Source organism: Nicotiana tomentosiformis, chromosome 12 (genome assembly GCF_000390325.3).
Source record: "Nicotiana tomentosiformis chromosome 12, ASM39032v3, whole genome shotgun sequence".
Lineage (NCBI taxonomy): Eukaryota > Viridiplantae > Streptophyta > Magnoliopsida > Solanales > Solanaceae > Nicotiana > Nicotiana tomentosiformis.
In genome coordinates this window covers 119,099,806-119,123,858 of record NC_090823.1, presented here as the reverse complement: position 1 = coordinate 119,123,858, position 24,053 = coordinate 119,099,806, and the positions used below count along the sequence as shown (strand labels likewise).

The following is a 24,053-nucleotide window of genomic DNA, read 5'->3' as shown; positions in this document are numbered from 1 at the left end:
AATGGTCATAACCTTTTGTATAAAATTTGAAATGACAACTAGTTTACCTTTCGGAATACTAGACACCAAGAGCTACAACTTTAATTTTTGGATCATCTCCAAATTCCTTATAAATTGCGATATATAAGCTTCCAAATTAGCCGTGTGCAGCAGAGTTTTCCTTCTACGCGATCGCGCAAAGCCTTCCGCGATCGTGATGCACAGAACAATTTTTCATATTTTTCTCTTAGCTATCGCGACCAAATCCACGTTATCACAATGTACACCCCTGTAGTAAAAAAATCAGGAACTAAAAATGGTCTGAAACCACCTTGAAACTCACCCGAGCCCCTCGGGACCCCCGTCCGAACATACCAACAAGTCTCAAAATATATGACGGACCTACTCGAGGCCTCAAATCACATATAACAACATCGAAACGACGAATCGCACCTCAATTTAAAGTTAATGAACTTTAAATCTTTCAACTTTCAAATCTCGCGCCGAAACATATCAAATCAATCCGAAATGAACTCAAATTTGCATACAAGTCATAAATGACATAACGAAGCTATTGAAATTTCCGAAATCACAATCCGAACTTGATATCATAAAAGTCAACTTCCGGTCAAACTTCCAAACCTCTAATTTCTTACTTTCGCCATTTCAAGATAAATTCAACTACGGACTTCAAAATAAATATTCAGACACACTCCTAAGTCCGAAATCACCATACGGAGCTATTGGAACCATTAAAACTTCATTACGGAGTCATTTGCACAAAGTCAAACTCCGGTCAACCCATTTCATTTAAGCTTCAAGACTTCATAATATATCATATGAAGCTATTCAAGACTTCAAATAGTTGAAAAGAGCATAAATGTTCAAACGACAGATCGGGTCGTTACAAGGTGATTTGTTGTTGGCAGATCGTGCAGCTGTAAAACAACTGTATTCTGCCAAAAACTTACCCAGAAAACCGACCGAAGTTGGTCGGAAATGTTCAATTGAATTTTTCAGAAATTTAATTTTATCGACCGACTTCGGTCGAAAATTTTTATTTGAAATTTTAAATATTTTAATATTACCGACCGAGTTCGGTCGGAAATGAACAATACTAAAAAAATAAATAATTAAATTCCGACCGAAGTCGATCGCTAATTTAAAAATAATTAAAAATTATTTTCAACAGGTGTTAACTGCAACCAAAAAAAACAACAAAAAAATCGTCAACCAATTTAACTTCAAGGTTGCAACCCTACAAGAATGAATTACAAGAGTAATATTCTAACAAGGAGAGCAATAATAATGGGATAGCAACTATTTGGGAGGGAGAACATGAATAATAATTGTGGAAAAGTAGACTATGTTTTGTTTTACGTCGCTTTTCTTCTTTCTCAATTTTGTTTGGTTGAGATTTGAGAATATGAGTCACAAAAAAATATACTAACAAACACGTGATAGACAGAAAAGTTGCAAGGACTAAATTAGCTCACTTGATTTGATTGAACGTTAATATGCTTGGTCGATTAATACATATCAAAATCAGAATAAAAGAATGACTCAGGGACTAGAACTATTACAATAATTTAATCACTTCTTTTTCTAATTATTAATAGAAAAATCTCACTTTATACCCATTAAATCCAAACTATTTACCTTTTAATATCCATACCCAAAGAATTTACTTTTCCTATCTATACAACCTAAACTATTTATCCGTCTAACCAGTCCCCTTTCCCTTTCCAATTTCTCTAAACAAGCAAGAGTCTTACATCCTAAACGTTCCTTTCCCATTTTAAAAATCACCCATAGCTTAGTCTTTTTAGTAGATGATGAAGATCCAGTACAAACCCATGCATTTACCAATTGTTATTTTTTGGAATTTTCTATATAAATTTTAAAGACAAGTTTTCATATTATTTTACATGAGTTTCACTTCAAAATCCTCTTTCTATATTAGTATATTCTTTATAGTGTATTTATTTGTATTTCTGAATCCATGTTGTTGTGGTTATATATTAAGCTTCCCATATCAAAAATAGTTGTATATCACCATTGTTTAAGCTTGAAGCTCCTAAATTTAAAATTCTATTTTGAAGATTTGATGTTTAATTCAAAGTGAGTGTTGAAAAATATTGCTTATACTATCTTCAGGAAGTTTATAGTGAAATTTGGTCGTATTTAGAACTGATTTGAGATGATTGAGATCGAATCTTTTAGCTGAAAATCGAAGAAGAACATAGTTACCCAACAATATACTGTTACGGTATACAATATGATGTAACAATATATAGCTATACTGCAATAATATACTATTATAGTATATAATATACTGCAATGGTATAAAGAACACAATTACAGTATACTGCTACGGTACACAATATACTATAGGAGTATATAGCTATACTGTAATAGTATACAATATACTTTAATGGTATACTATAATAATATACAATATACTGCAATTGTATGATGTAATAGTATACAATATACCATAATGATATACTTCAACTGTTATTTGTTGAATCATCTAGGTGCTATTGTGCAAAGCTAAAATCATGGTTATAGTAACATTATACTGCTATAGTATACAATATAATATAATATGTATATCGTAATAAATAAGTCATTTTTATTTTAATTTTTTAATTTTTTCAACTATGTCCTTGCAAATATTTTCTTAAACGAATTTTTTGATATAGTTCCATGTAAATAATATTCATTATATAAGAAGTAGGTGTCAGAAAACATAAAATAGTAATATACATATTAGATATATTTATATTCAGTTTTGGTAAACTATTGTGACAAGTATTTTACAATAATATTAAATAATAATATGCCATTTTATTATACTAATATACCATTTTATTATAATTATATATAATTTGGGATCCTATGTACTAGAAATATTTACAGTAATACATATATTTAAAAAGAAAAAAGAAAATGCTATGAAAAAAGAGAGAAGAGAAAACATGTATAATGTATAAGTTCTTCTAATAATTTATTTAAAGAATAAAAAAATAGAAAAAGAAAGACAAATAGTATATTATACTATCATTTATATTAAAGAAGGTGAATAAATATTTACTATATCAGTTATCTTTTATTATTGTATAAAAAAAGAAGAATAAAGAAAAGGAGAAAAAAAGTGAATGTAATTAGATTATGTAGAAAAAAAAAGTAAAAGAAAAAAAGAACTAAATTAATTCAGAAAAGGAAGAAGAAGTAAAGAAAATGAACCACGGGAAAGGAAAAAAAAATAAAAATAAAAGTGTGATGACCCAAAATATCATCTTTAAATTTATTAAGTAATTCTGTGTTCTAAAATCTCGAAAAGCATCATTTATCAATCCTCGACTTGCGTGCGCAGTCCGTACAATTTTTCGAAAAGTTTTTATGTGAAAAATAGATTAAAATATGAAATGGAGCTTTAAAACTCAATGAGTTGACTTTGGTCAATATTTTGAGCAAACAGACCCAGATCAGTATTTTGACAATTCCGGTAGGTCCGTATCGTGATTTTGGACTTGTGCGTATGCCCGAAATCGAATTCCGAGGTCCCTAGCCCGAGATATGGAATTTTGATGAAAAATTAAAAGATTAAAGCTTAATGATTTTTAAGAAATTACTAATGTTGGATTTATTGACACCCGGTCCGTATTTTAGTTTCAGAGTCCGGTATAGGTCCACTATAATATTTATGACTTGTTTGCCGAATTTGGTGAGAATCGGAGTTGATTTGACGTGATTCGGACGTCCGGTTGTAAAACTATAAGTTTTAAAGTTTTCTTAAAAATTTTCTTTGATTTGGTGTCCGATTCGTAGTTCTTGGTGTTATTTTGGCGATTTGATCGCGCGAGCAAGTTCGTGTTGTGGTCGAGTAATTGATTGGAATTTGCAAAGCGAGGTAAGTGTCGTGGTTAACCTTGACTTGAGGGAATAGAACCCTTAAACTATTTGTTATGTGAAATGCATGTGAACGATGTATAGGCGAGGTGACGAGTGTCTATACGTCGTCAAATTAATTGTTTGCGTAATTACTTGAAAAATCATAAATCATTTTAAATTATGAATTAATTATTATAATAATTATTTCTCTCCTATTCTTTGTCAAATATTAATGCTTGAATTCCTGTATTAATTGTTACATGCTATTTGAATTATGTGTCTTAATTGTTATTTGACATTTAGCATATTAAATATTAAACTGCCTATTTTCTCCCTGATTTCCATAATAATTTGCTATTTGTCATTGTTTGTTTCATAATTAAATCATAATTATTTTATGCTTGTTGTCTTATAATTTTATATTAATTGTTGCATTTATTGAGAAAATTTCTTCTATAAGAATTGACAAATGGATTTATTGGAGGATCGGGTTGCACGCCGCAACAGAATTGATTGAAATGGATATATTGGAGGATCAGGTTGCACGCCGCAACAGATTTATTAAAAGTCCATATTGGGGGATCGGGTTGCACGCCGCAACAGACTTATTAAAAAGTCTATATTGGAGGATCGGGTTGCACACCGCAACAGACTTATTAAAAGTCAATATTTGGGGAATCGGATTGCACGCCGCAATAGACTTATTTAAAAGTCAATATATATACTTGATTAAAAATAATTATATGAGAGGATTGAAAATAAATATATTGTGAGAGCGGGTTGCACGCTGCAACAGAATTGAATGTGAATATATTATGAGAGTGGGTTGCACGCTGCAACAAAATTGATGAAAATGATAATTGGTTATGACTGCTGAATTGGCTTCAATTATTATAAATGAGTTACCTGATTTATTTTTATTATTGTTGTTGTTACTAATATTGCATACAAGTAATGTAAGTGACCCGCCTTAGCCTCGTCACTACTTCATCGAGGTTAGGCTCAGCACTTACCAGTACATGGGGTCGGTTGTACTGATACTACACTCTGCACTTCTTGTGCGAATTTTGGAGTTGGTCCCAGCGGCGTACCATAGACTTGCTCGGATTTCAGCTACTCAGAGGAGACTTGAGGTATAACTGCACGGCGTTCGCAGTTCTGAAGTCCCCGTCTACTTTACTTTAGCTGTATGTTTGTTTCCAGACAGCTTTATTTTATACAGACCTTTATTTGTATTATTCTAGAAGCTCGTGCACTTGTGACACCAATTCTGGGATGGTATTTAGAACGTTGTTCTTATGGATTATTCACTATATTTCAGACCTTGCTTCCGCATTTGTTCCTTTGTTATTAATAAATTTAAAAATTGTTTTAAAATGGATAATATTATTCTAATGTTGGCTTGCCTAGCAAGTGAAATGTTAGGCGCTATCACGGTGCGAAGGTGGGAATTTCGGGCCGTGACAGTTGGTATCAGAGCACTAGGTTACATAGGTCTCACGAGTCACGAGCAAGCTTAGTAGAGTCTGAAGGATCGGTACAGAGACGTCTGGACTCATCTCTTAGAGGCTATGAAGTTTAGGAGCAATATCACTTCTTTCTTATTCTGTCGTGAGATTTTACTCTATCATCAAAAATTGAAACATTCTACTCTTATTCTCTCGCAGATGGTGAGAAAACGTAATACCTCTACTGATGGACATGGACCAGAACTCCCGGTGGTAACTATGGCCAGGGGTAGAGGTCGAGGTCGAGGTCGTGCTAGAGGCCAAGGTAGAGCTCAGTCCGGAGCTCAAGCAGTTGCACCTGTTATAGAACCTCAGGTGGATCTTCGGGAGAAAGTTCCAGTACATAATGTACCAGTTGGACCAGTTCAGGTCCCGGAAAGATTCATAGCCACTCCAGTACTTCAGGATGCTCTAGTCCGTTTGGTAAGTCTTATGGAGGGTGTGGCCCAGAATGGTACATTTCCAGTGGCACCAGCTATCTCACAAGCTGGGGGAGGAGCACAAACTCCCACTACTCCCACTCCGGAGCATATGGCTCCCCAGAATCAGGCTGCAGCAGCCCCGCCAGTTGGGGTAGTTCAGCCAGTTGTTACGGCACAGATCCGTGATAGGCTCGCCATGTCTTTTGAGGCCTTATTGAGACTGCATAAGTTTAGTAAGCTATTTCCAGTTCACTTCAGTGGTATACCTTCTGAGGACCCACAGGATTATCTTGAACGCTGCCACGAGGTGCTGCAGAGCATGGGTATAGTTGAGACCAATGGAGTTGATTTTGCTGTATTTCAGATGACGGGTTCCGCCAAGAGATAGTGGAAAGATTATACATTGACCAGACCAGTTGGATTGCCTGCACTTACCTGGGAGCAGTTTTCTCAGCTATTTCTGGAGAAGTTCCTTCCTATCATGCTGAGAGAGGAATTTCGCAAGCAATTTGAGCATCTACAGCAGGGTAGTATGACTGTTACTCAGTATGAGTCTCGTTTTGTGTATTTGGCCCGTCATGCTCTACTTTTACTACCTACTGAGGGAGATAGAGTGATGAGGTTTATTGAGGGACTCACTCACCCTATCAGGCTTCAGATGGCCAAGGAGACCAGAAGTGAGATTTTTTTCAGGCGACTGCTAATGTCGCGAGAAGGATCGAGATAGTTCTTGCACAGAAGAGAGGGCAGATGTCTGATAACATGCCTCGTCAGTTCGGTGGTTTCAGTGGTGCCTCGTCTGGAGGCAGGCGTAATTTTGGTAGGGGTCATCCTCCCAGACCGTTTCATTCAACACTTCATGCATCTCCCGGTGCATCAGGGAGTCACGGTCATATTATGCCTTACTCTGGGCACCCAGCATTCAGTGCACATTCAACTCCAATCAGTGCATCACCAGTCTAGAGTTACTACAGCAGTTATCCGGCCCATTTGGGTCAGCTTCAGCTTCAACAGCCACGGCATCAGGATGGGTGTTATGAGTGTAAGAACATTGGTCACATCAGGAGGTATTGCCCTAGATTGGCGAGTAACAGATCTCAGCAAGATTCTCGTGCCATCATACCGGCACCGGTTGCTTCACCGCCTGCTCAGCCAGATAGAGGTAGGGGTCAGGCAACTAGAGGTGGAGGTCAGGCCATTAGAAATAGAGGTCAGACTGTTAGAGGTGGAGGCCAGCCAGTTAGAGGCCATCCCAGGGACGCAGTTTAGAGTGGTGGGGCCCAGCCCCGATTTTATGTTTTTCCAGCTAGGCCTGAGGCCGAGTCATCTGATGTTGTGATCACATGTATTATTCCAGTTTGCCATAGAAATGCTTCAGTTCTATTTGATCCAGGATCTACTTATTCCTATGTGTCCTATTTTGCTTCATATTTGGTTATGCCTTGTGATTCTCTGAGTGCTTCTGTGTATGTATCTACACCGGTGGGAGATTTTGTTGTAGTAGATCATGTCTATCGTTCGTGTGTGGTTACTATTGGTAATCTTGAGACTAGTGTGGATCTTCTACTTCTTGATATAGTAGATTTTGATGTCATCTTGGGTATGGATTGGTTGTTCCCTTATCATGCTATATTAGATTGTCATGCCAAGATAGTGACCCTACCTATGTCGGGGTTACCTCGGTTAGAGTGGAAAGGAACTCCTGGTCATTCTGCCAGCAGGGTTATTTCTTATATAAAAGCTCGGTGTATGGTAGAGAAAGGGTGTCCAGCCTATTTGGCTTATATTCGCGATCCCAGTGCGGATATTCCTTCTATGGACTCAGTACCGGTTGTTCATGAATTTCCAGAAGTATTTCCTACAGATATGTCGGGGATGCCACCCGACAGAGATATTGACTTCTGTATTGATTTGGCTTCGGGCACTCATCCCATTTCTATTCCACCATACCGTATGGCCCCACCGGAGTTGAAAGAATTAAAAGAGCAGTTACAAGACTTGCTTGATTAGGGATTTATTAGACCTAATATCTCGCCCTGGGGTACACCAGTATTATTTGTAAAGAAGAAAGATGGCTTTATGCGAATGTGTATAGATTATCGGCAGTTGAATAAGGCCACTATCAAAAACAAATATCCATTGCCAAGAATTGATGACTTATTTGATCAGCTTCAGGGTGCCAAGGTATTTTCGAAGATTGATTTGAGGTCTAGTTACCATCAGTTGAAGATTAGGGCATCTGATATCCCTAAAATAGATTTTCGGACTCGGTATGGGCATTGCGAATTCCTAGTGATGTCATTTAGATTGACAAATGCCCCAGCAGCATTTATGGATTTGATGAATCGGGTGTTCAAGCCTTATTTGGATTCTTTTGTGGTTGTATTCATTGATGATATCTTGATTTACTCCAGCAGTCGAGAGGAGCATGAGCAGCATCTTCAGAGTGTGCTTCACACTTTGAAGAATAATCAGTTATATGCCAAGTTTTCAAAATGTGAGTTTTGGTTAGACTCAGTTGCCTTTTGGGGCATGTTGTATCGGCAGAAGGCATAAAGATGGATCCTAAGAAGATTGAGGCTATTCAGAATTGTCCTAGACCTACTTCAGTTACAGAAATCCGGAGTTTCCTGGGTTTAGCAGGTTATTATCGTCGGTTCGTGGAAGGGTTTTCATCTATAACAAGCCCATTGACCAGATTGACCCAGAAAGGTGTCCCATTCAGATGGTCAGACGAGTGTGAGTTGAGCTTTCAGAAGCTCAAGACTACTTTGACTACGACGCTAGTGTTGGTATTACCCACAGGTTCAGGATCGTATATGGTATATTGTGACGCATCTCACATTGGGCTTGGTGCAGTATTAACGCAAGATGGGAAGGTGATTGCATATGCGTCGCGGCAGTTGAAAGTTCACGAGAAGAATTATCCTGTTCATGACTTAGAACTGGCAGTCATTGTTCATGCGCTGAAGATTTGAAGGCATTACCTCTACGGTGTCTCGTGTGAGGTATTTACTGATCATCGCAGCCTTTAGTATCTGTTCAAACAGAAAGACCTTAATTTGAGGCAGAGAAGATGGTTGGAGTTGTTGAAAGACTATGATATCACCATTTTGTATTACCCCGGAAAGGCCAATGTGGTGGCCAATACTTTGAGTAGAAAGGCTGTGAGTATGTGAAGTCTTGCGTATATTCCGGTTGGTGAGAGGCCATTAGCTGCAGATGTTCAGACGTTGGCTAATCAGTTCGTGAGGTTAGATGTTTCAGAACCCAGTCGGGTTCTAGCTTGCACAGTCGCACGGTCTTCTTTATATGAGCGCATCAGAGAGAGGCAGTATGATGATCCTCATTTACTTATCCTTAAGGACACGGTGCGGCACGGTGATGCTAAACAGGTTACTGTGGGGGAAGATGGAGTTCTGCGGATGCAGGGTCGTATTTGTGTTCCTAAGGTAGATGTGCTTCATGAATTAATTCTTGAAGAGGCCCATAGTTCCCAGTATTCTATTCATCCAGGTGCCGCCAAAATGTATCAAGATTTGCGGCAACATTATTGGTAGAGGATAATGAAAAAGGATATAGTTGCATATGTAGCTCGGTGTCTCAATTGTCAGCAAGTTAAGTACGAGCATCAGAGATCTGGTGGTTTGCTTCAGAAGTTAGAAATTCCTGAATGGAAATGGGAGCGTATCACTATGAATTTTGTTGTTGGACTCCCACGGACTTAGAGAACATTTGACGCAGTTTGTGTCATTGTGGACAGGTTAACCAAATCAGCACATTTCATTCCAGTGGCAGTTACCTATTCTTCAGAAAGGTTAGCTGCAATTTACATTCGTGAGATTGTCTGCCTTCACGGTGTGCCCGTGTCTATTATTTCAGACCGAGGTACACAATTTACCTCACATTTCTGGAGGGCTGTACAGCGTGAGTTAGGCACGTGGGTGGAGTTGAGTACAACATTTCATCCACAGACAGACGGACAGTCAGAGCGCATTATTCAGATATTGGAAGATATGTTCCGTGCTTTTGTTATAGACTTTGGAGGTTCTTGGGATCATTTCTTTCCACTTGCGGAGTTTGATTATAATAATAGCTACCAGTCGAGCATTCAGATGGCTCCATATGAGGCATTATACGGAAGGCGATGTCGTTCGCCAGTTGGCTGGTTTGAACCGGGAGAGGCTCGGTTATTGGGTACCGATTTGGTGCAAGATGCCTTGGATAAAGTCAAGATTATTCATGATCGACTTCGCACAGCTCAGTCTAGGCAAAAGAGTTATGCCGACCGTAAAGTTTGTGATATTGCATTCATGGTTGGAAAAAGAATATTGCTCCGAGTTTCACCTATGAAAGGTGTAATGAGGTTCGGAAAGAAGGGCAAGTTGAGCCCTAGGTGTATCAGACCTTTTGAAATTCTTGAAAGGGTGGGTGAAGTAGCCTACAGGCTTGCATTACCACCTAGTTTATCATCGGTTCATCCGGTGTTCCATGTGTCTATGCTCCGAAAATATCATGGTGATCCGTCCTATGTGTTAGATTTCAGCTCAGTCCAATTGGATAAAGATTTGACTTACGAGGAGGAGCCGGTGGCTATTCTAGCCCGGCAGGTCCGACAGTTGAGGTCTAAGAGTTCCTTCAGTTCGGGTGCAATGGAGAGGTCAGCCGGTAGAGGCATCTATCTAGGAGTCCGAGTCGGACATGCGGAGTAAATATCCACACTTATTCACCAGCTCAGGTACTTTTTCTAACTCCGTTCGAGAACTTATGTTTGTTTTAGAGGTGGAGAATGTGATGACCTAAAATATCATATTTAAATTCAATAAGCAATTCTATGTTCTAAGACCTCGAAAAGCACCATTTATCATTCCTCGACTTGTGTGCGCAGTCCGTACAATTTTTCAAAAAGTTTTTATGTGAAAATGGATTAAAATATGAAAAAGAGCTTTAACACTCAACTGAGTTGACTTTGGTCAACATTTTAAGCAAACAGTCCGGGATCAGTATTTTGACAATTCCGGTAGGTCATTATCGTGATTTGGGACTTCGGCGTATGCCCGGAATCGAATTCCGAGGTCCCTAACCCGAGATATGAAATTTTGATAAAAATTAAAAGATGAAAGCTTAATGATGTTTAAGAAATTACTCATGTTGGATTTATTGATACCGGGTCCGTATTTTGGTTTCGGAGCCTGGTATAGGTCCACTATAATATTTATGACTTGTCTGCCGAATTTGGTGAGAATAGGAGTTGATTTGACGTGATTCGGACGTCCGGTTGTAAAAATATAAGTTTTAAAGTTTTCTTGAAAATTTCCTTTGATTTGGTATCCGATTCGTAGTTCTTGATGTTTAGTTTGGAGCCCCGAGGGCTCGGGTTGGTTTCGGGTGATTAACGGACCATTTTTGTACTTGGAAAAAACTACAGAAATTTGCTTCTGGTATCCTTCTTCGCGTTCGCGAGAGGGGGCTCGCGTTCGCGAAGAAGAAACTGGAGGCAGGTGAAAATTACCCTTCGCGTTCGCGAAGAGGGGGCCGCGTTCGCGAAGGGAAGAGGGCAGTGTTCATCGCGAACGCATGGAAGCGTTCGCGTTCACGTAGAAGGCGAGGCCTGGCCGGGCACCAAGCGTTAAAGCTTCGCGTTCGTGTAGGGTGTATCGTGTTCGCGAAGGCCAAATTTGGCAAGGCTTCGCGTTCGCAAAGAGCAAAGTTTTGGCAGCACAAAAATGTGCTTCGCGAAGGCGAGGCACTGACCGCGTTCACGAAGGGTAAAAATCCGAGAAACAGAACTTAAGTTCTGGAAAATGGGATTCGTCCCATTTTCAACCCTTTTCCATTTTTGAGTTCGGGTAAGGCGATTTTTGGGCGATTTTTACGGATAAATATTGGGGTAAGTATTCCTTATCCTATATTTATTATATTTCATGATTCCATACTCATTTATATCATGAATCCGTAAAATTTTGGGAGAAAAATCAGATTTTTATAAAATCGTCCAAAAATAAAAATTTAAGATTTGAAGGTCCATATGACATCAGAATTGGATAATTTTTGTATGGTTGAACTTGTAGCGGAACGGGTATTCGAATTTCGTGAGTTTTTTCGAGATTTGAGATGTGAGTCCCACTGTCAAATATTTAAATAAATTTGGCGGATTTTTATCTGAATAATTAGTAAATTCATATGGAATTAATTCCTATGATTCATATTGAGTATATTGGATTATTTATGAATACATGTGAAGCTTTTAGAGATAAATTTAAAAGAAAAAGTTATGGTCGAGTAATTGATTGGAATTTGCAAAGCGAGGTAAGTGTCGTGGTTAACCTTGACTTAAGAGAATAGAACCCTTAAACTATTTATTATGTGAAATGCATGTGAACGACGTATAGGCGAGGTGACGAGTGTCTATACGTCGTCAAATTAATTATTTGCATAATTACTTGAAAAATTATAAATTATTTTAAATCATGAATTAATTATTATAATAATTATTTCTCTCATATTTTTTGTCAAATATTAATTCTTGAATTCCTGAATTAATTGTTATATGCTATTTGAATTATGTGTCTTAATTGTTATTTGACATTTAGCATATTAAATATTAAACTGCCTATTTTCTCCCTGATTTTCATAATAATTTGCTATTTGTCATTATTTGTTTCATAATTAAATCATAATTATTATATGCTTGTTGTCTTATAATTTTATATTAATTATTGTATTTATTGGGGAAATTTCTTCTATAAGAATTGGTAAATGGTTGGAGGATCGGGTTGCACACCGCAATAGAATTGATTGAAATGGATATATTGGAGGATCGGGTTGTACACCGCAACAGACTTATTAAAAATTCATATTGGGGGATCGGGATTGCATACCGCAACAGACTGATTAAAAAGTCCATATTGGAGGATCGGGTTGCACGCCGCAACAGACTAATTAAAAGTCAATATTTGGGGGATCGGATTGCACGCCGCAATAGACTTATTTAAAAGTCAATATATATATTTGATTAAAAATAATTATATGAGAGGACTGAAAATGAATATATTGTGAGAGTGGGTTGCACATAATTAAATGTGAATATATTATGAGAGCGGGTTGCACGTTACAACAGAATTGATGGAAATGATAATTGGTTATGACTACTGAATTGGCTTCAATTATTATAAACGAGTTACCTGATTTATTTCTATTATTATTGTTGTTGTTGCTAATATTGCGTACAGGTTGTAAGTGACCCGCCTTAGACTCGTCACTACTTTGTCGAGGTTAGGCTCAACACTTACCAGTATATGGGGTCGGTTGTACTGATACTACACTTTGCACTTCTTGTGCAGATTTTGGAGTTGGTTCCAGCGACGTACCATAGACTTGCTCGGATTTCAGCTACTCAGAGGAGACTTGAGGTATAACTGCACGGCGTTCGCAGTTCTGAAGTCCCCGTCTACTTTACTTTAGCTGTATGTTTGTTTCCAGACAGCTTTATTTTATACAGACCTTTATTTGTATTATTCTAGAAGATCGTGCACTTGTGACACCAATTCTGGGATGACATTTAGATACCATTGTTCTTATGGATTATTCACTATATTTCAGACCTTAATTCCGCATTTGTTTCTTTGTTATTAATAAATTTAAAAATTATTTTTAAATGGATAATATTATTCTAACGTTGGCTTGCCTAGCAAGTGAAATGTTAGGCGCCATCACGGTTCGAAGGTGGAATTTCGGGTCATGACAAAAAGAAAGGAGCCGAAATTGGGTATGGAATCAGATTATTAAAAAATAATAAAATAAAAAATAATATGATTTAAAGAAAGAACGGAAAAGGAGAAAAAAGGAAAAGAATAAAAAATAGCCAATTACTCACAAAAGCTATAATGAGTAGGAAAAGTAATTAGTTTAATGGGTAGAAAAATAAATGGGTAGAAAAGGTAATTAATTTAATTTTTGTGGGTAAAGCTATAAAACTCCCTTATTAATACTCTTACATCCATTTCTGTGGCAGTGTTCGGATTTCTAGAGTCAAACGAATTTTTTTTATCACGATTGTTTCTTATGGCTTTTTAATATTTTAAATCGTTAATTATTGTGACCAAATAATATTTTTTTTTACGTAGTTTTCAAATATGTAAAAAATTCAAAAGAATTTTAAGGATTATATCCGAATTGATGGTTAAAATTAAAACTTTGACTTTTGGGACACAAGGAGTGTCTTCCTTGGAAAATGAATATAAGATTTTTGCACACCTTTGATTTATTTTAGAGGAGGGATGTCGCTGACTTCTATTTAAAGTAAAAAAATATTCAGCCATCAATATTTTGCCTCAGCAATCTGCCTAAAAGCTAGCGACTCTCCAAATAAGCACATATACACTGTATAGCAAGAAAGAAATTTATTTTTAAAAAATTATCAAAACAAAGTAACCTGTTTGCTGAAACATGCACCGCACGTTCTCCCAACCATTCACAAATAAACTTGAGAAACTAACACCAAAATCTCCTCCATTCTCTACTTCTCAATCAAAAAAACATTATTTTGCTTAATTCCTTCTCTCCCTTGTTTGCCTGCACAAACCTTTTCTTCTCTAACACCAAACTTTCCATTTTCTTTTCCTTCTTTTTACCTCCCCTCCATCCCCATATACATAAGTTTTCCTGTCTTATAATCTCGAGTTTCATATAACCGACCCCAATTAGTTTCAAACTGAGACGTAGTTGTTATTGTTGCATGGTCGGGAGTTTGATCGCGTGAGATAGTTTTATATTGCTTGAATCAGAAAGATGGTTCGAGCAGCACTTGAGGAAGCCAAAGAAATGTGCAAAGCTAAATTGCTGCATTTCAAAGGAAAGTCAGAGGATGGAACAGGACAGGAAACGCGAAGTGTGATTCTTGAGATTAATAATAATAGTGATTCATCAATATTGGCTTCAGGGGATGAAAGGGTAACGTCTAAAAGTGAAGCTTCAATGCCTTTACATGATCAACCTGTTGAATTTCAAAGGATTGGGTGTGTCCTTAATCGTAGTGAGTCTATCAAATCGCGCTTGGCTAATGATTCTGGTGTCCCTAGCCCTCGCCCTAGACAGACCCAGCCCTCAGGCAAGCCATCTGTCTTTTGATAATATAATGTAACAACAATATTAACGCCTCAATTTCAAACAAGTTTGTACCATCGTATAAATTCTTAACAACTATTCTGCTGCATTTGGAACCTTTTCAGCACGCACTAGGAATTATTATGAATTGACTAGCTTTACGCATAAATGTCAACCTAGTTTGACCTACCAAAATTTGATAGATTCTTTCATTCATTAATTCTACATTGAACTCAAATATTAAAAACCTTGGGTAATTGTATTATTTCTTTATATCATTTGTATTGCCTAGTTTTGGAAGGGAATTTTGATTTCTATTTCCCCTCTCTACCTCTCTTTGGGAATCTCTGGGGACAAAACATGGTGAAATGTTTGAGAAAATTTCAAGACTGGTGATACTATTTTCAGATGTTCATATATCTCCTATGACCATATTGTTGACATACCTACTTTTTGTGGCACAAATTTAGATATGGAGCTGATGAAGGAAAAGTTTGCAAAGTTGCTGCTTGGCGAGGATATGTCCGGTGGAGGAAAGGGTGTCTCATCTGCGCTGGCATTGTCTAATGCAATCACAAACCTAGCAGGTATATATATATATATATATATATATATAGACACACACTATTTCGGTTCCACTTTATATGATATTCATTTTGGAGCCGAGGGTGTACCAGAAACAGCCTCTCTACCTATACAAGGTAGGGGTAAGGCTGCGTACATACTACCCTCCCCAGATCCCTATTTGTGAGATTACACTGGGTTTGTTTGTTGTTTATATGACATTCATTCTATATTCTCATAATAATACTTTCTTTGTTCCTATCTTTTTTTCTTTACTCATGTATGCAGCTTCTGCTTTTGGGGAACAGAAGAGATTAGAGCCAATGCCAGCTGAGAGAAAAGCTAAATGGAGAAGAGAAATTGATTGGCCGTTATCTGTAACAGATCACATTGTTGAATTTGTTCCTTCTAAACAAAAATCAAAAGACGGAACAAGTATGGAGGTAGTTCTCTCCCTCAACCCTGTCTATTCAGAAACTCCTCATCATGTCATATATCTAGCTAACAACTTACAAGAGCGTATGTGTTGGGCTAAAATGACTCAATGATACTCTTAACATAGTGTGATATTGTTCGTTTTGGGCTAAGCCCGTACAATTTTCCCAAAAGACCTCACACCATTAAGAAATCCCTACCTTATATGTAGGCTCCTAATCTTTTCAGTTACCAATGTGGAATTTTGTTCGCACATCCAACAATATGCTTTTAATTTGTTAGGTTATGGTGACAAAGCAAAGAACCGATCTTCAAATGAATATTCCAGCACTACGCAAGCTAGACGCTATGCTTCTTGTAAGAGAAAAGTTCATTTCAAGTCATTGTAAAATAATTTAACTTAAAAGCATTTGATGTTTATGCTTGGATTGATGACCTACAGGATTGCTTAGATAACTTTAAAGATCAAAATGAGTTTTCCTATTCATCGAAGGATGACGAATCACAAGAAGGGAGGAAAGATGATAAATGGTGGATACCAACTCCTAAGGTTCCTCCTAATGGCTTGTCCGATGTTACAAGGAAATGGCTGCAATTTCAGAAGGATTCAGTAAACCAAGTTCTTAAAGCAGCCATGGCTATAAATGCTCAAGTCCTGTCGGAAATGGAGATCCCCGAAAGTTATATAGACTCCCTACCCAAGGTACAATAACAAAAGGAAATCTTGAGCGTAGAGGTTTTGTATAAATGTATCGTCACACTATTTAAGTATTGTCTTTGAATATTTCATTATTTTATGTTTAGAATGGGAGAGCAAGTCTTGGAGATGCAATCTATAAGAGCATCACTGATGAATACTTTGATCCTGACTACTTCCTCACAACTATGGACTTGTCTTCAGAACATAAGATTTTAGACCTCAAGAACAAACTTGAGGCTTCTGTAATTATTTGGCGACGAAAGATGACTGCTAAAGATGGGAAGTCAGCATGGGGTTCAGCTGTTAGTTTAGAGAAGAGAGAAATCTTTGAAGAAAGAGCAGAGACTATCTTGCTTATTCTTAAGCAGCGCTTCCCTGGAATTCCTCAGTCATCTCTAGACATTAGCAAAATCCAATACAATGGGGTAAGAAGAACCCTCTATTGATCTACCTTCAATATTTTTAGTGATATACTAGAGTATCTACGCTTTTTACCTTGTTTCTGCAAGATATGCAATTGGATATTCTTTTGGTTGTTACCAGAATATTTATCTGCTATTCATTATTCCTAAAAATAGTTTCATCTAATATTTGAAGTCGTAATGGCTTCAAAAATCAGCAAGTTACACATTTGACTGGTCAGCCAAAAGTAATTAAATCCTCTAACTAAATACTTCCTTCGTTCCAATTTATGTGAACATGTTTGACTGGGCACGGAGTTTAAGAGAAAATGAAGACTTTTGGATTTTGTGGTCCTAAACAATTCAAAAAGGGGCCCAGAGTATTTGTATGGTTATAAAAGTTTTTCATTAAGGGTAGAATTGTAAGTTTAAGCAAAATTGTTTCCAAATTTAGAAAGGGGTCATTCGTTTTGGAACTGACCAAAAAGGAAATAGGTTCACATAAACTGGAACGGAGGTAGTATTAAAATATAGCCAAAAGTTAAATATGTATCTTATATGTATATTACACATTAATATACAAAAAATATACATTCTGCCAACTATTATTCTGGGAGCGGCTATACTGTGTAATTTTCCTTCAAAATAAGACCGCAAAGCTAAAAGGTTTTCAGTTCTTAGGCTATTAATAAGTTATAACCTATATTTTTCTCGATTTTACAGGATGTGGGGCAAGCTATTTTAGAAAGCTATTCAAGAATATTAGAGAGCAGGGCACACACAGTCATGTCAAGGATTGAAGATGTTCTCCAAGCAGATGCAACGGCCCAAAATCCTTCGAGTGCTGAAGTAAAAAGGTTTCCTCTAAGAGATTCATTACGTGTATGTCCATCAGGCAGATTCCCAAATGCTAAGGAAGAAGTAGAAAAGCTTAACTCTGTGGAGAATCCAACTTCAATGACACTGTTGGATTTCATGGGTTGGACAGTGGAACAAGGAGAAAATGACGCAAAGAAAGATTTGAAGGAGGACATAGACATTGATGCGAAGAAACCACCTAACATAGTCACAAACAAGAAAAGTTCTTACTTAGAGAACTTAGTTGGTTCTAGAAGTCCCACAGCACGCCACTAAGTGATGTCGCTGCGAAATACGGATCAACTCATCGGAGGCTAGACAGAGGAAGTCATCAAAGTGACAATCAGCCTCAAATGTACATAACGAGATGAATCACACAACCCATCTAGGATTTCACTAAGTCCATTCCTGTTGTAAATAGGGAATAGTTAGTAGGCCTGTTGGTGTGACACTTATTAAAATGATTCACTCTGCAGAAGATGTCACCTTGTTGACAAATAACCACGGAAGTAACGGACTTTTTTCCAAAATAGTCCGTTCTTACCTTGGATAGCCTCTGCTAAAAAGAGTTTTGTAATCTGGAATTTGGAGATTATACGGCATATAGTATCATTATTTGGTTTAAGACAATTCCCCTGCAACTTATCAGTAATTATTTCCTTTCTATTTTCTCCTATGGACAGAAACAGTGAGAAAATATCATGTTAGTGGCTTGACATTCTGAGCCAAATTTAAAGCAAAGAGCTTCCTGTTCTAGTGAATTAGAAGTCAAAATAGGTTATCGACTTTCTAGCCAAAGTTCTATTGAAAACATTATTCATTGACACCTACCTGAACCAATAAAAGTAACATCTCAACATTCAATGTCATAAGACGCCAAGCTAGAAAGCAATGCTCCAACTTTGGAACAAGATAAATCGTATGCAATAAGATTTAACTTCTGTAACAAAAGTTTCAGGTAGGCTTCAAGAATACTTACAAGCTGGGGACAGATACATCAATTACAAAATGAAGGTTGAGAAAGTTGGATTGAAAAGAAATTAGATCTTTCCGCGTGGCCCAAGCTTGGGTGGAAGTTGAGGTCCTTTCTTGATTGGTAGTATATCCCCTGATGCTGTTGAACTGAAGTATGCAAGAGTTGAGCCACCTCCCAATATCAGGAATTTGAGCAACAGACCTCTCTTAGTGAAAGGAGCAGCAAAAGTCTCGAAAAACTTGCTCTACCAAATACAACAAATTACAAGAGAGAGTTACCACAATAGCACAACCAACATGTGAGCTTGCACAGACACAATCATTCCATGCAAGCACGACAACCAAACCCTTAATATTTGTCAGACACACACAACTAGCGCAAGTAGTTGTGGATGCAAAGTAAATGGTCTTTTCGACTGTAACTGTGTGTATATGAAAATTTTACAAAATATATATCTATACTAAGTTTGCTGCCACAAAGAAGCAGTTGTTATAATGATACTGTGTACATACCAACCTAAAATCTTGGATCTGCATCTGAGCTTAAGTAATTACGAAACAGTTTAATCACATTTTCTATCCACAAGATACTAATGTCTACATATGTGAGAAACTGAGTTTCTTCACTTATTGCTCATATGCTCATTACTGACCATAAGTAGAACAAAACTTCTCTTGTAATTTGTCTAAATATGCCAAGTTGTTCATAACTCTCATGTAAGCTAAATTGGTTTATATTGGTTCAGTTGTTAACGTTCCTAAGACCATAGTAGCGAACTGTTTGCCTTATGCTCAAATACATGCTCAATTCCTAAAATACATACAAAAATCCTAGTTAAGCAAACACTTCATAAATTGCCCATCGCCGTAAATGAACCTAAGAAAGCTACCAAGACTATTCTATAGTACCAATGAATGAGAAGTTGAATTTAAACATGAAAAGTTTACTAATTCCTATAATACTGAAATGCTGTGGATTTCCGGCCAATTTAAAAACTGCAGAAGAAATATTATCCATAATATGTCAATTGCATCTGGTAAGAAAGATCAAAAAAGTCATTAACACTATTGACAATTGATGACAAATTCCAGTCTCTAAATTGTTCCAATAGTTATGCAAAACATCCAGTAAGTTTTTTTTTTCTATTTTTACTACCATCTCTTATCCAATCAAAAGCATAAGTTTAGAAACTCCTCAAAGGTCATGTAATTAAATCATCAATTAAAGTATGAAACACTGCTTGTACCATCCTAACAAATTGGAGCAAATGCAGTGAAACATGTGAAAAGTTCATTTTGGGATAGTACAGAATGAAATATGAAGTATTGCTGCAAGTAAAAATCTGTTTAGGAGGGTGGGGTTGGGGGTTGGGGGGGGATCAAATACCTGAAGGGGGTTGTATGGTGAAGGTGCATCTGAACCATACAAGTCCCACTGGCCAGTAGTGTTGCCCAAGTCCTCTAAATCAAAGTATACACTCTTGTCACCATACTTTGCTACCACAGAACCAGCCCTAGGGAAAAATGTAATACCCAGTCAGATAACAATCACCAAAAAAACAACACTAACAGTATAAAACAACACTTACATTATCAGTTCATACAAACAGATAACTACAATTGAATGTTCATATTAAGTGAGATAATTAGTAATAAGTATAAAAATTAAGGCAAGAGATTGGCTACAAAAAGGTCCGGTGCACTAAGCCCGTGCTATGCGCAGAGTTCGGAGCCTCTTATCCTGCATTTATGCTAGAGACTGTTTTCACGGCTCGAACACGTGGCCTGATCACATGGCAGGAGGCTACCCTTCTAATAAATCATTAGTACTTTTGAGATTAACTTTTATACACTATCGACAAGCTACATCCGCCGGGGCAGTTGAAAGCTGTACCTGGATTTAGTAGACTTCAAATTAAGGCGAGATGATTTAACATGTAGCTTAGTTCCAACAATGGAGCTTCCAGCTAGGCCATTGACGGCAGTTGTGGGCTGTACTGCAGCAAGAGTTGCTAAAGATGCCATAGTCTTCACTTCAAACTAACAAAACTAACTTTAGATAGTAGTAATAAATTGGCACATTTTTTGGTTTTTGATCTTTTTTTCATGGATCGCAAAAGACACGTGGCACAATGGGTATCTTGATAAAGATACAGAGTTTAACTTTGTGTGGTGCCACATATGTTGAGGCCAGATAAGCTTATCCCTTTTAAGATTGTGAATTTTGTGTAATTTGTCAGTTTTTTTGTGAGGCAAAGGCCAAGGCTGCCAAAGTAACCAGAAAAAAGGTTAGGGTTTGTCTTTAATTTATTTATTTTCTTTTCTCTAAAACATCTTTTTTTCGTCTCAAAATTAACTTATTACTACTATTTTGGAAAATAATAATCGGCTATTATTTTGAGAATGACTATATAATATTATTTTTTTATTATTTTATTCCAGTTTTACTCCTTATGATATTTGACTAATTACATTTAACCTTTACTTAAATAGAAGTGTGATCTTACTCCAATCATTAATCTATATTATTATAAAAGTATGAATAAAATGTTAAATTACAAAAATAACCTTTTAATATTAAGCATACTAACTCACAATAAAAGGACATAATCAGAATTCTGGACATTAGCCTTGCTATCTTATTAGTTTTAGGACATAATACTACACGTTAGAAATCCTACATGATTACTTTTAGGAATCCTATTAGTATAATTATTTTTGGGCATAGATATTAGCCTTGTAATCCTATTACTTTTAGGATATACTTCTTAAAAAAAAAATTATTACTAATTTAATTTAAAAACGTATTATATTGTCTAAATCTATTTAGAAACACGAGAGTCTATATTATTATAAAAGTACGAATATAATATTGATAGACCAAAATAGCCCTGAAATATTAAACAGAATAACTCATAGGGAAATGACATAGTTGTAATAACTTATTTTTTTGGACTACAATAACTTCCATGTTAATTTTTTTAATGTTTAAGATTTTAAAATTAATACAATCTTGTCTATTAGATTCTTATTAAATATATGTAGGAAAATTTGATATACCTCTTCAAATGACTGAAATAACCATCACAAATATATCAAATCAGATCAATAGTACTAAATTTACAAGAAAAGCAAAAGTGATAATATGGGATGAAGTGCTTTTGGCTAAGCGTCAGACGATCGAAACAATCACCCAGAATTTTAGAGATATATTGGATATCGATGAAATTGTGAGTTCGAGTCACCCCAAGAGCAAGGTAGGGAGTTCTCTTGGAGGGAGGGAGCCGAGGGTCTATCGGAAACAGCCTCTCTACCCCATGGTAGGGGTAAGGTCTGCGTACACACTACCCTCCCCAGACCCCACTAGTGGGATTATATTGGGTTGTTGTTGTATTGGATATAGATGAACCGTTTGGTAGAAAAGTAATAGTTTGGGAGGTGATTTCTATCAAGTACGATCAGTAGTTCCAAAATTGACCAAACCAGAAACTGTAAAAGCTAGCTTGCCAAAATTATACTTATGACCTCAAATGAAAAATATTCAAATGACAAGAAATATAAAAGTAAGAGCAGATCCAACATTCAGTGACTTCTTGCTTCGTGTCGGAATCGAAGAAGAACATCCAATAAAAGATGATTTGGTTCTTCTAGAACACTTAGTTATAAACCCCAATGGTAATAGTAGTGCATTTAATAAGGAAAATATTTTTATTATTAGATTAAAACGCAATTTGTGCAAATTACATGATAGAAATTAAGGAGTTATCTTAGATGACAGAAATGAATATGTTGATCAACTAAACAAAAGGTAGATTGCTAAGTTTTATGGTAAAAATAAAATATTTTTTAATTTTGACTCAACAGAAGATGATACCAACAATAACTACCAAAGAGAATACTTAAATACTTTAATACCAATTGGCCTTCTACCGTACATGTTTGTTGTCAAGTTCATTATTTCTTATGTATGTTATTGTCACCATATATATAATAGACTAAGTTAAAATTGATCTTCCATTGCATATAGGTTTATGCTCGCCATGCTACTGAAAACTTAGATCCGCTGAATAGCTTATGTAATAGTACACATATGGTATATAGAAGTTTGGACAATAACATCATACATGCAAAACTTATGATACTGGTCAATGTGCGTATAAGCATGTGTTTATACCCAAATTTAACTTCCGTCTTTCGAAACTAAAGAATATCCTTTTAAATTTGTGTGAAAATAATTTTCAGTATTTTTATGTTTTGTAGTTATAAAAAATAAAATACAAGAACAAACATCCTAAATATTGAACTATATTTATCACAATATGTTTTCTTACACGAATAATTATATGTTGCACTTTCAAGAGAGATATCAATATCGACAACAAGAGTTTTGGTTATGGCAGAGTAACCAAAGCATTAGAAGGAAACATACACAAAAAAATAACATCTACAAAGAAGTGTTCGGTAAGATACCATCACATTAGATACCTTTAAACTACAATACATAATTATCTACTTAACATAACTAGAATTGATAATTTATGTAAGTTATGATGATATCCTTTCATTTTGAATACACGTATTATGCTAATGCAATAATATTTTTCGGTATTTAGATGATTGTTGTAGTATTATAAATAAATGTTCTCTCATTAATTAAATTTTATTATTTCTTTATATAAATAAATATTTAAACTATCATGTGCCATTATTAACGTGCAACGCACATTTATAGATATTAGTAGAAGTCAAAAAGAGAAAATGGATTGCTTACTTCTGCGAAGGGCAATTCATGTTAATTGAGTTAAATAAAATTTTAAAAAAGAAAAGACGAATTAAGTACCTCGTATATTTTAATAGGAAGAATTACAGCCCTTGTTATTTGGCCTAACAACCCAACCGAAAATGGTCCACATTTGAAGTCCTTACCTAGTTTGGCCCAGGTTGTACATAATCTGAAAGAAAATTTTCAGCCTTTAGCCCACTATTAAAGATATACTTTTAGGGTTTCTTTATTTTCTTTTTTCTTCATTCCCAGCACACTCTGTACTCTCCACCCGCCTCTCTTTGCTTTCTCCTTTCTTTCTCTTATCTCACTCACATAGATCTGAATATTTATAAATATCAAACTTGATTTAAAACATTTTCTCTACTAAGTTGCTTAATCTTCCTAAATATTTATAGATCTCAAATATTTGAATCTCGATTGATG

General features: G+C 36.1%; 2 protein-coding genes across 2 annotated transcripts; one reads left to right on the top strand and one right to left on the bottom strand.

Moving 5' to 3' along the window:
* The first annotated feature begins 14,335 nt into the window (after positions 1-14,335).
* LOC104116480 (rop guanine nucleotide exchange factor 12-like) lies at positions 14,336-18,499 on the top strand. Its single transcript, XM_070190547.1, has 7 exons — positions 14,336-14,915; positions 15,382-15,498; positions 15,764-15,918; positions 16,193-16,267; positions 16,353-16,613; positions 16,715-17,035; positions 17,735-18,499. Exons 1-7 carry the CDS (start codon positions 14,597-14,599, stop codon positions 18,143-18,145), a joined length of 1,659 nt encoding a protein of 552 aa, XP_070046648.1. The 5' UTR covers positions 14,336-14,596; the 3' UTR covers positions 18,146-18,499.
* Positions 18,500-18,751: 252 nt separating this feature from the next.
* LOC104116479 (photosystem I reaction center subunit VI-2, chloroplastic-like) lies at positions 18,752-20,993 on the bottom strand. Its single transcript, XM_009627340.4, has 3 exons — positions 20,739-20,993; positions 20,232-20,358; positions 18,752-19,089 (listed from the first exon to the last, which is right to left on the bottom strand). The coding sequence occupies exons 1-3, from the start codon at positions 20,867-20,869 to the stop codon at positions 18,910-18,912; spliced, it is 438 nt and encodes a 145-aa protein (XP_009625635.1). The 5' UTR covers positions 20,870-20,993; the 3' UTR covers positions 18,752-18,909.
* Between the last annotated feature and the right edge of the window lie 3,060 nt (positions 20,994-24,053).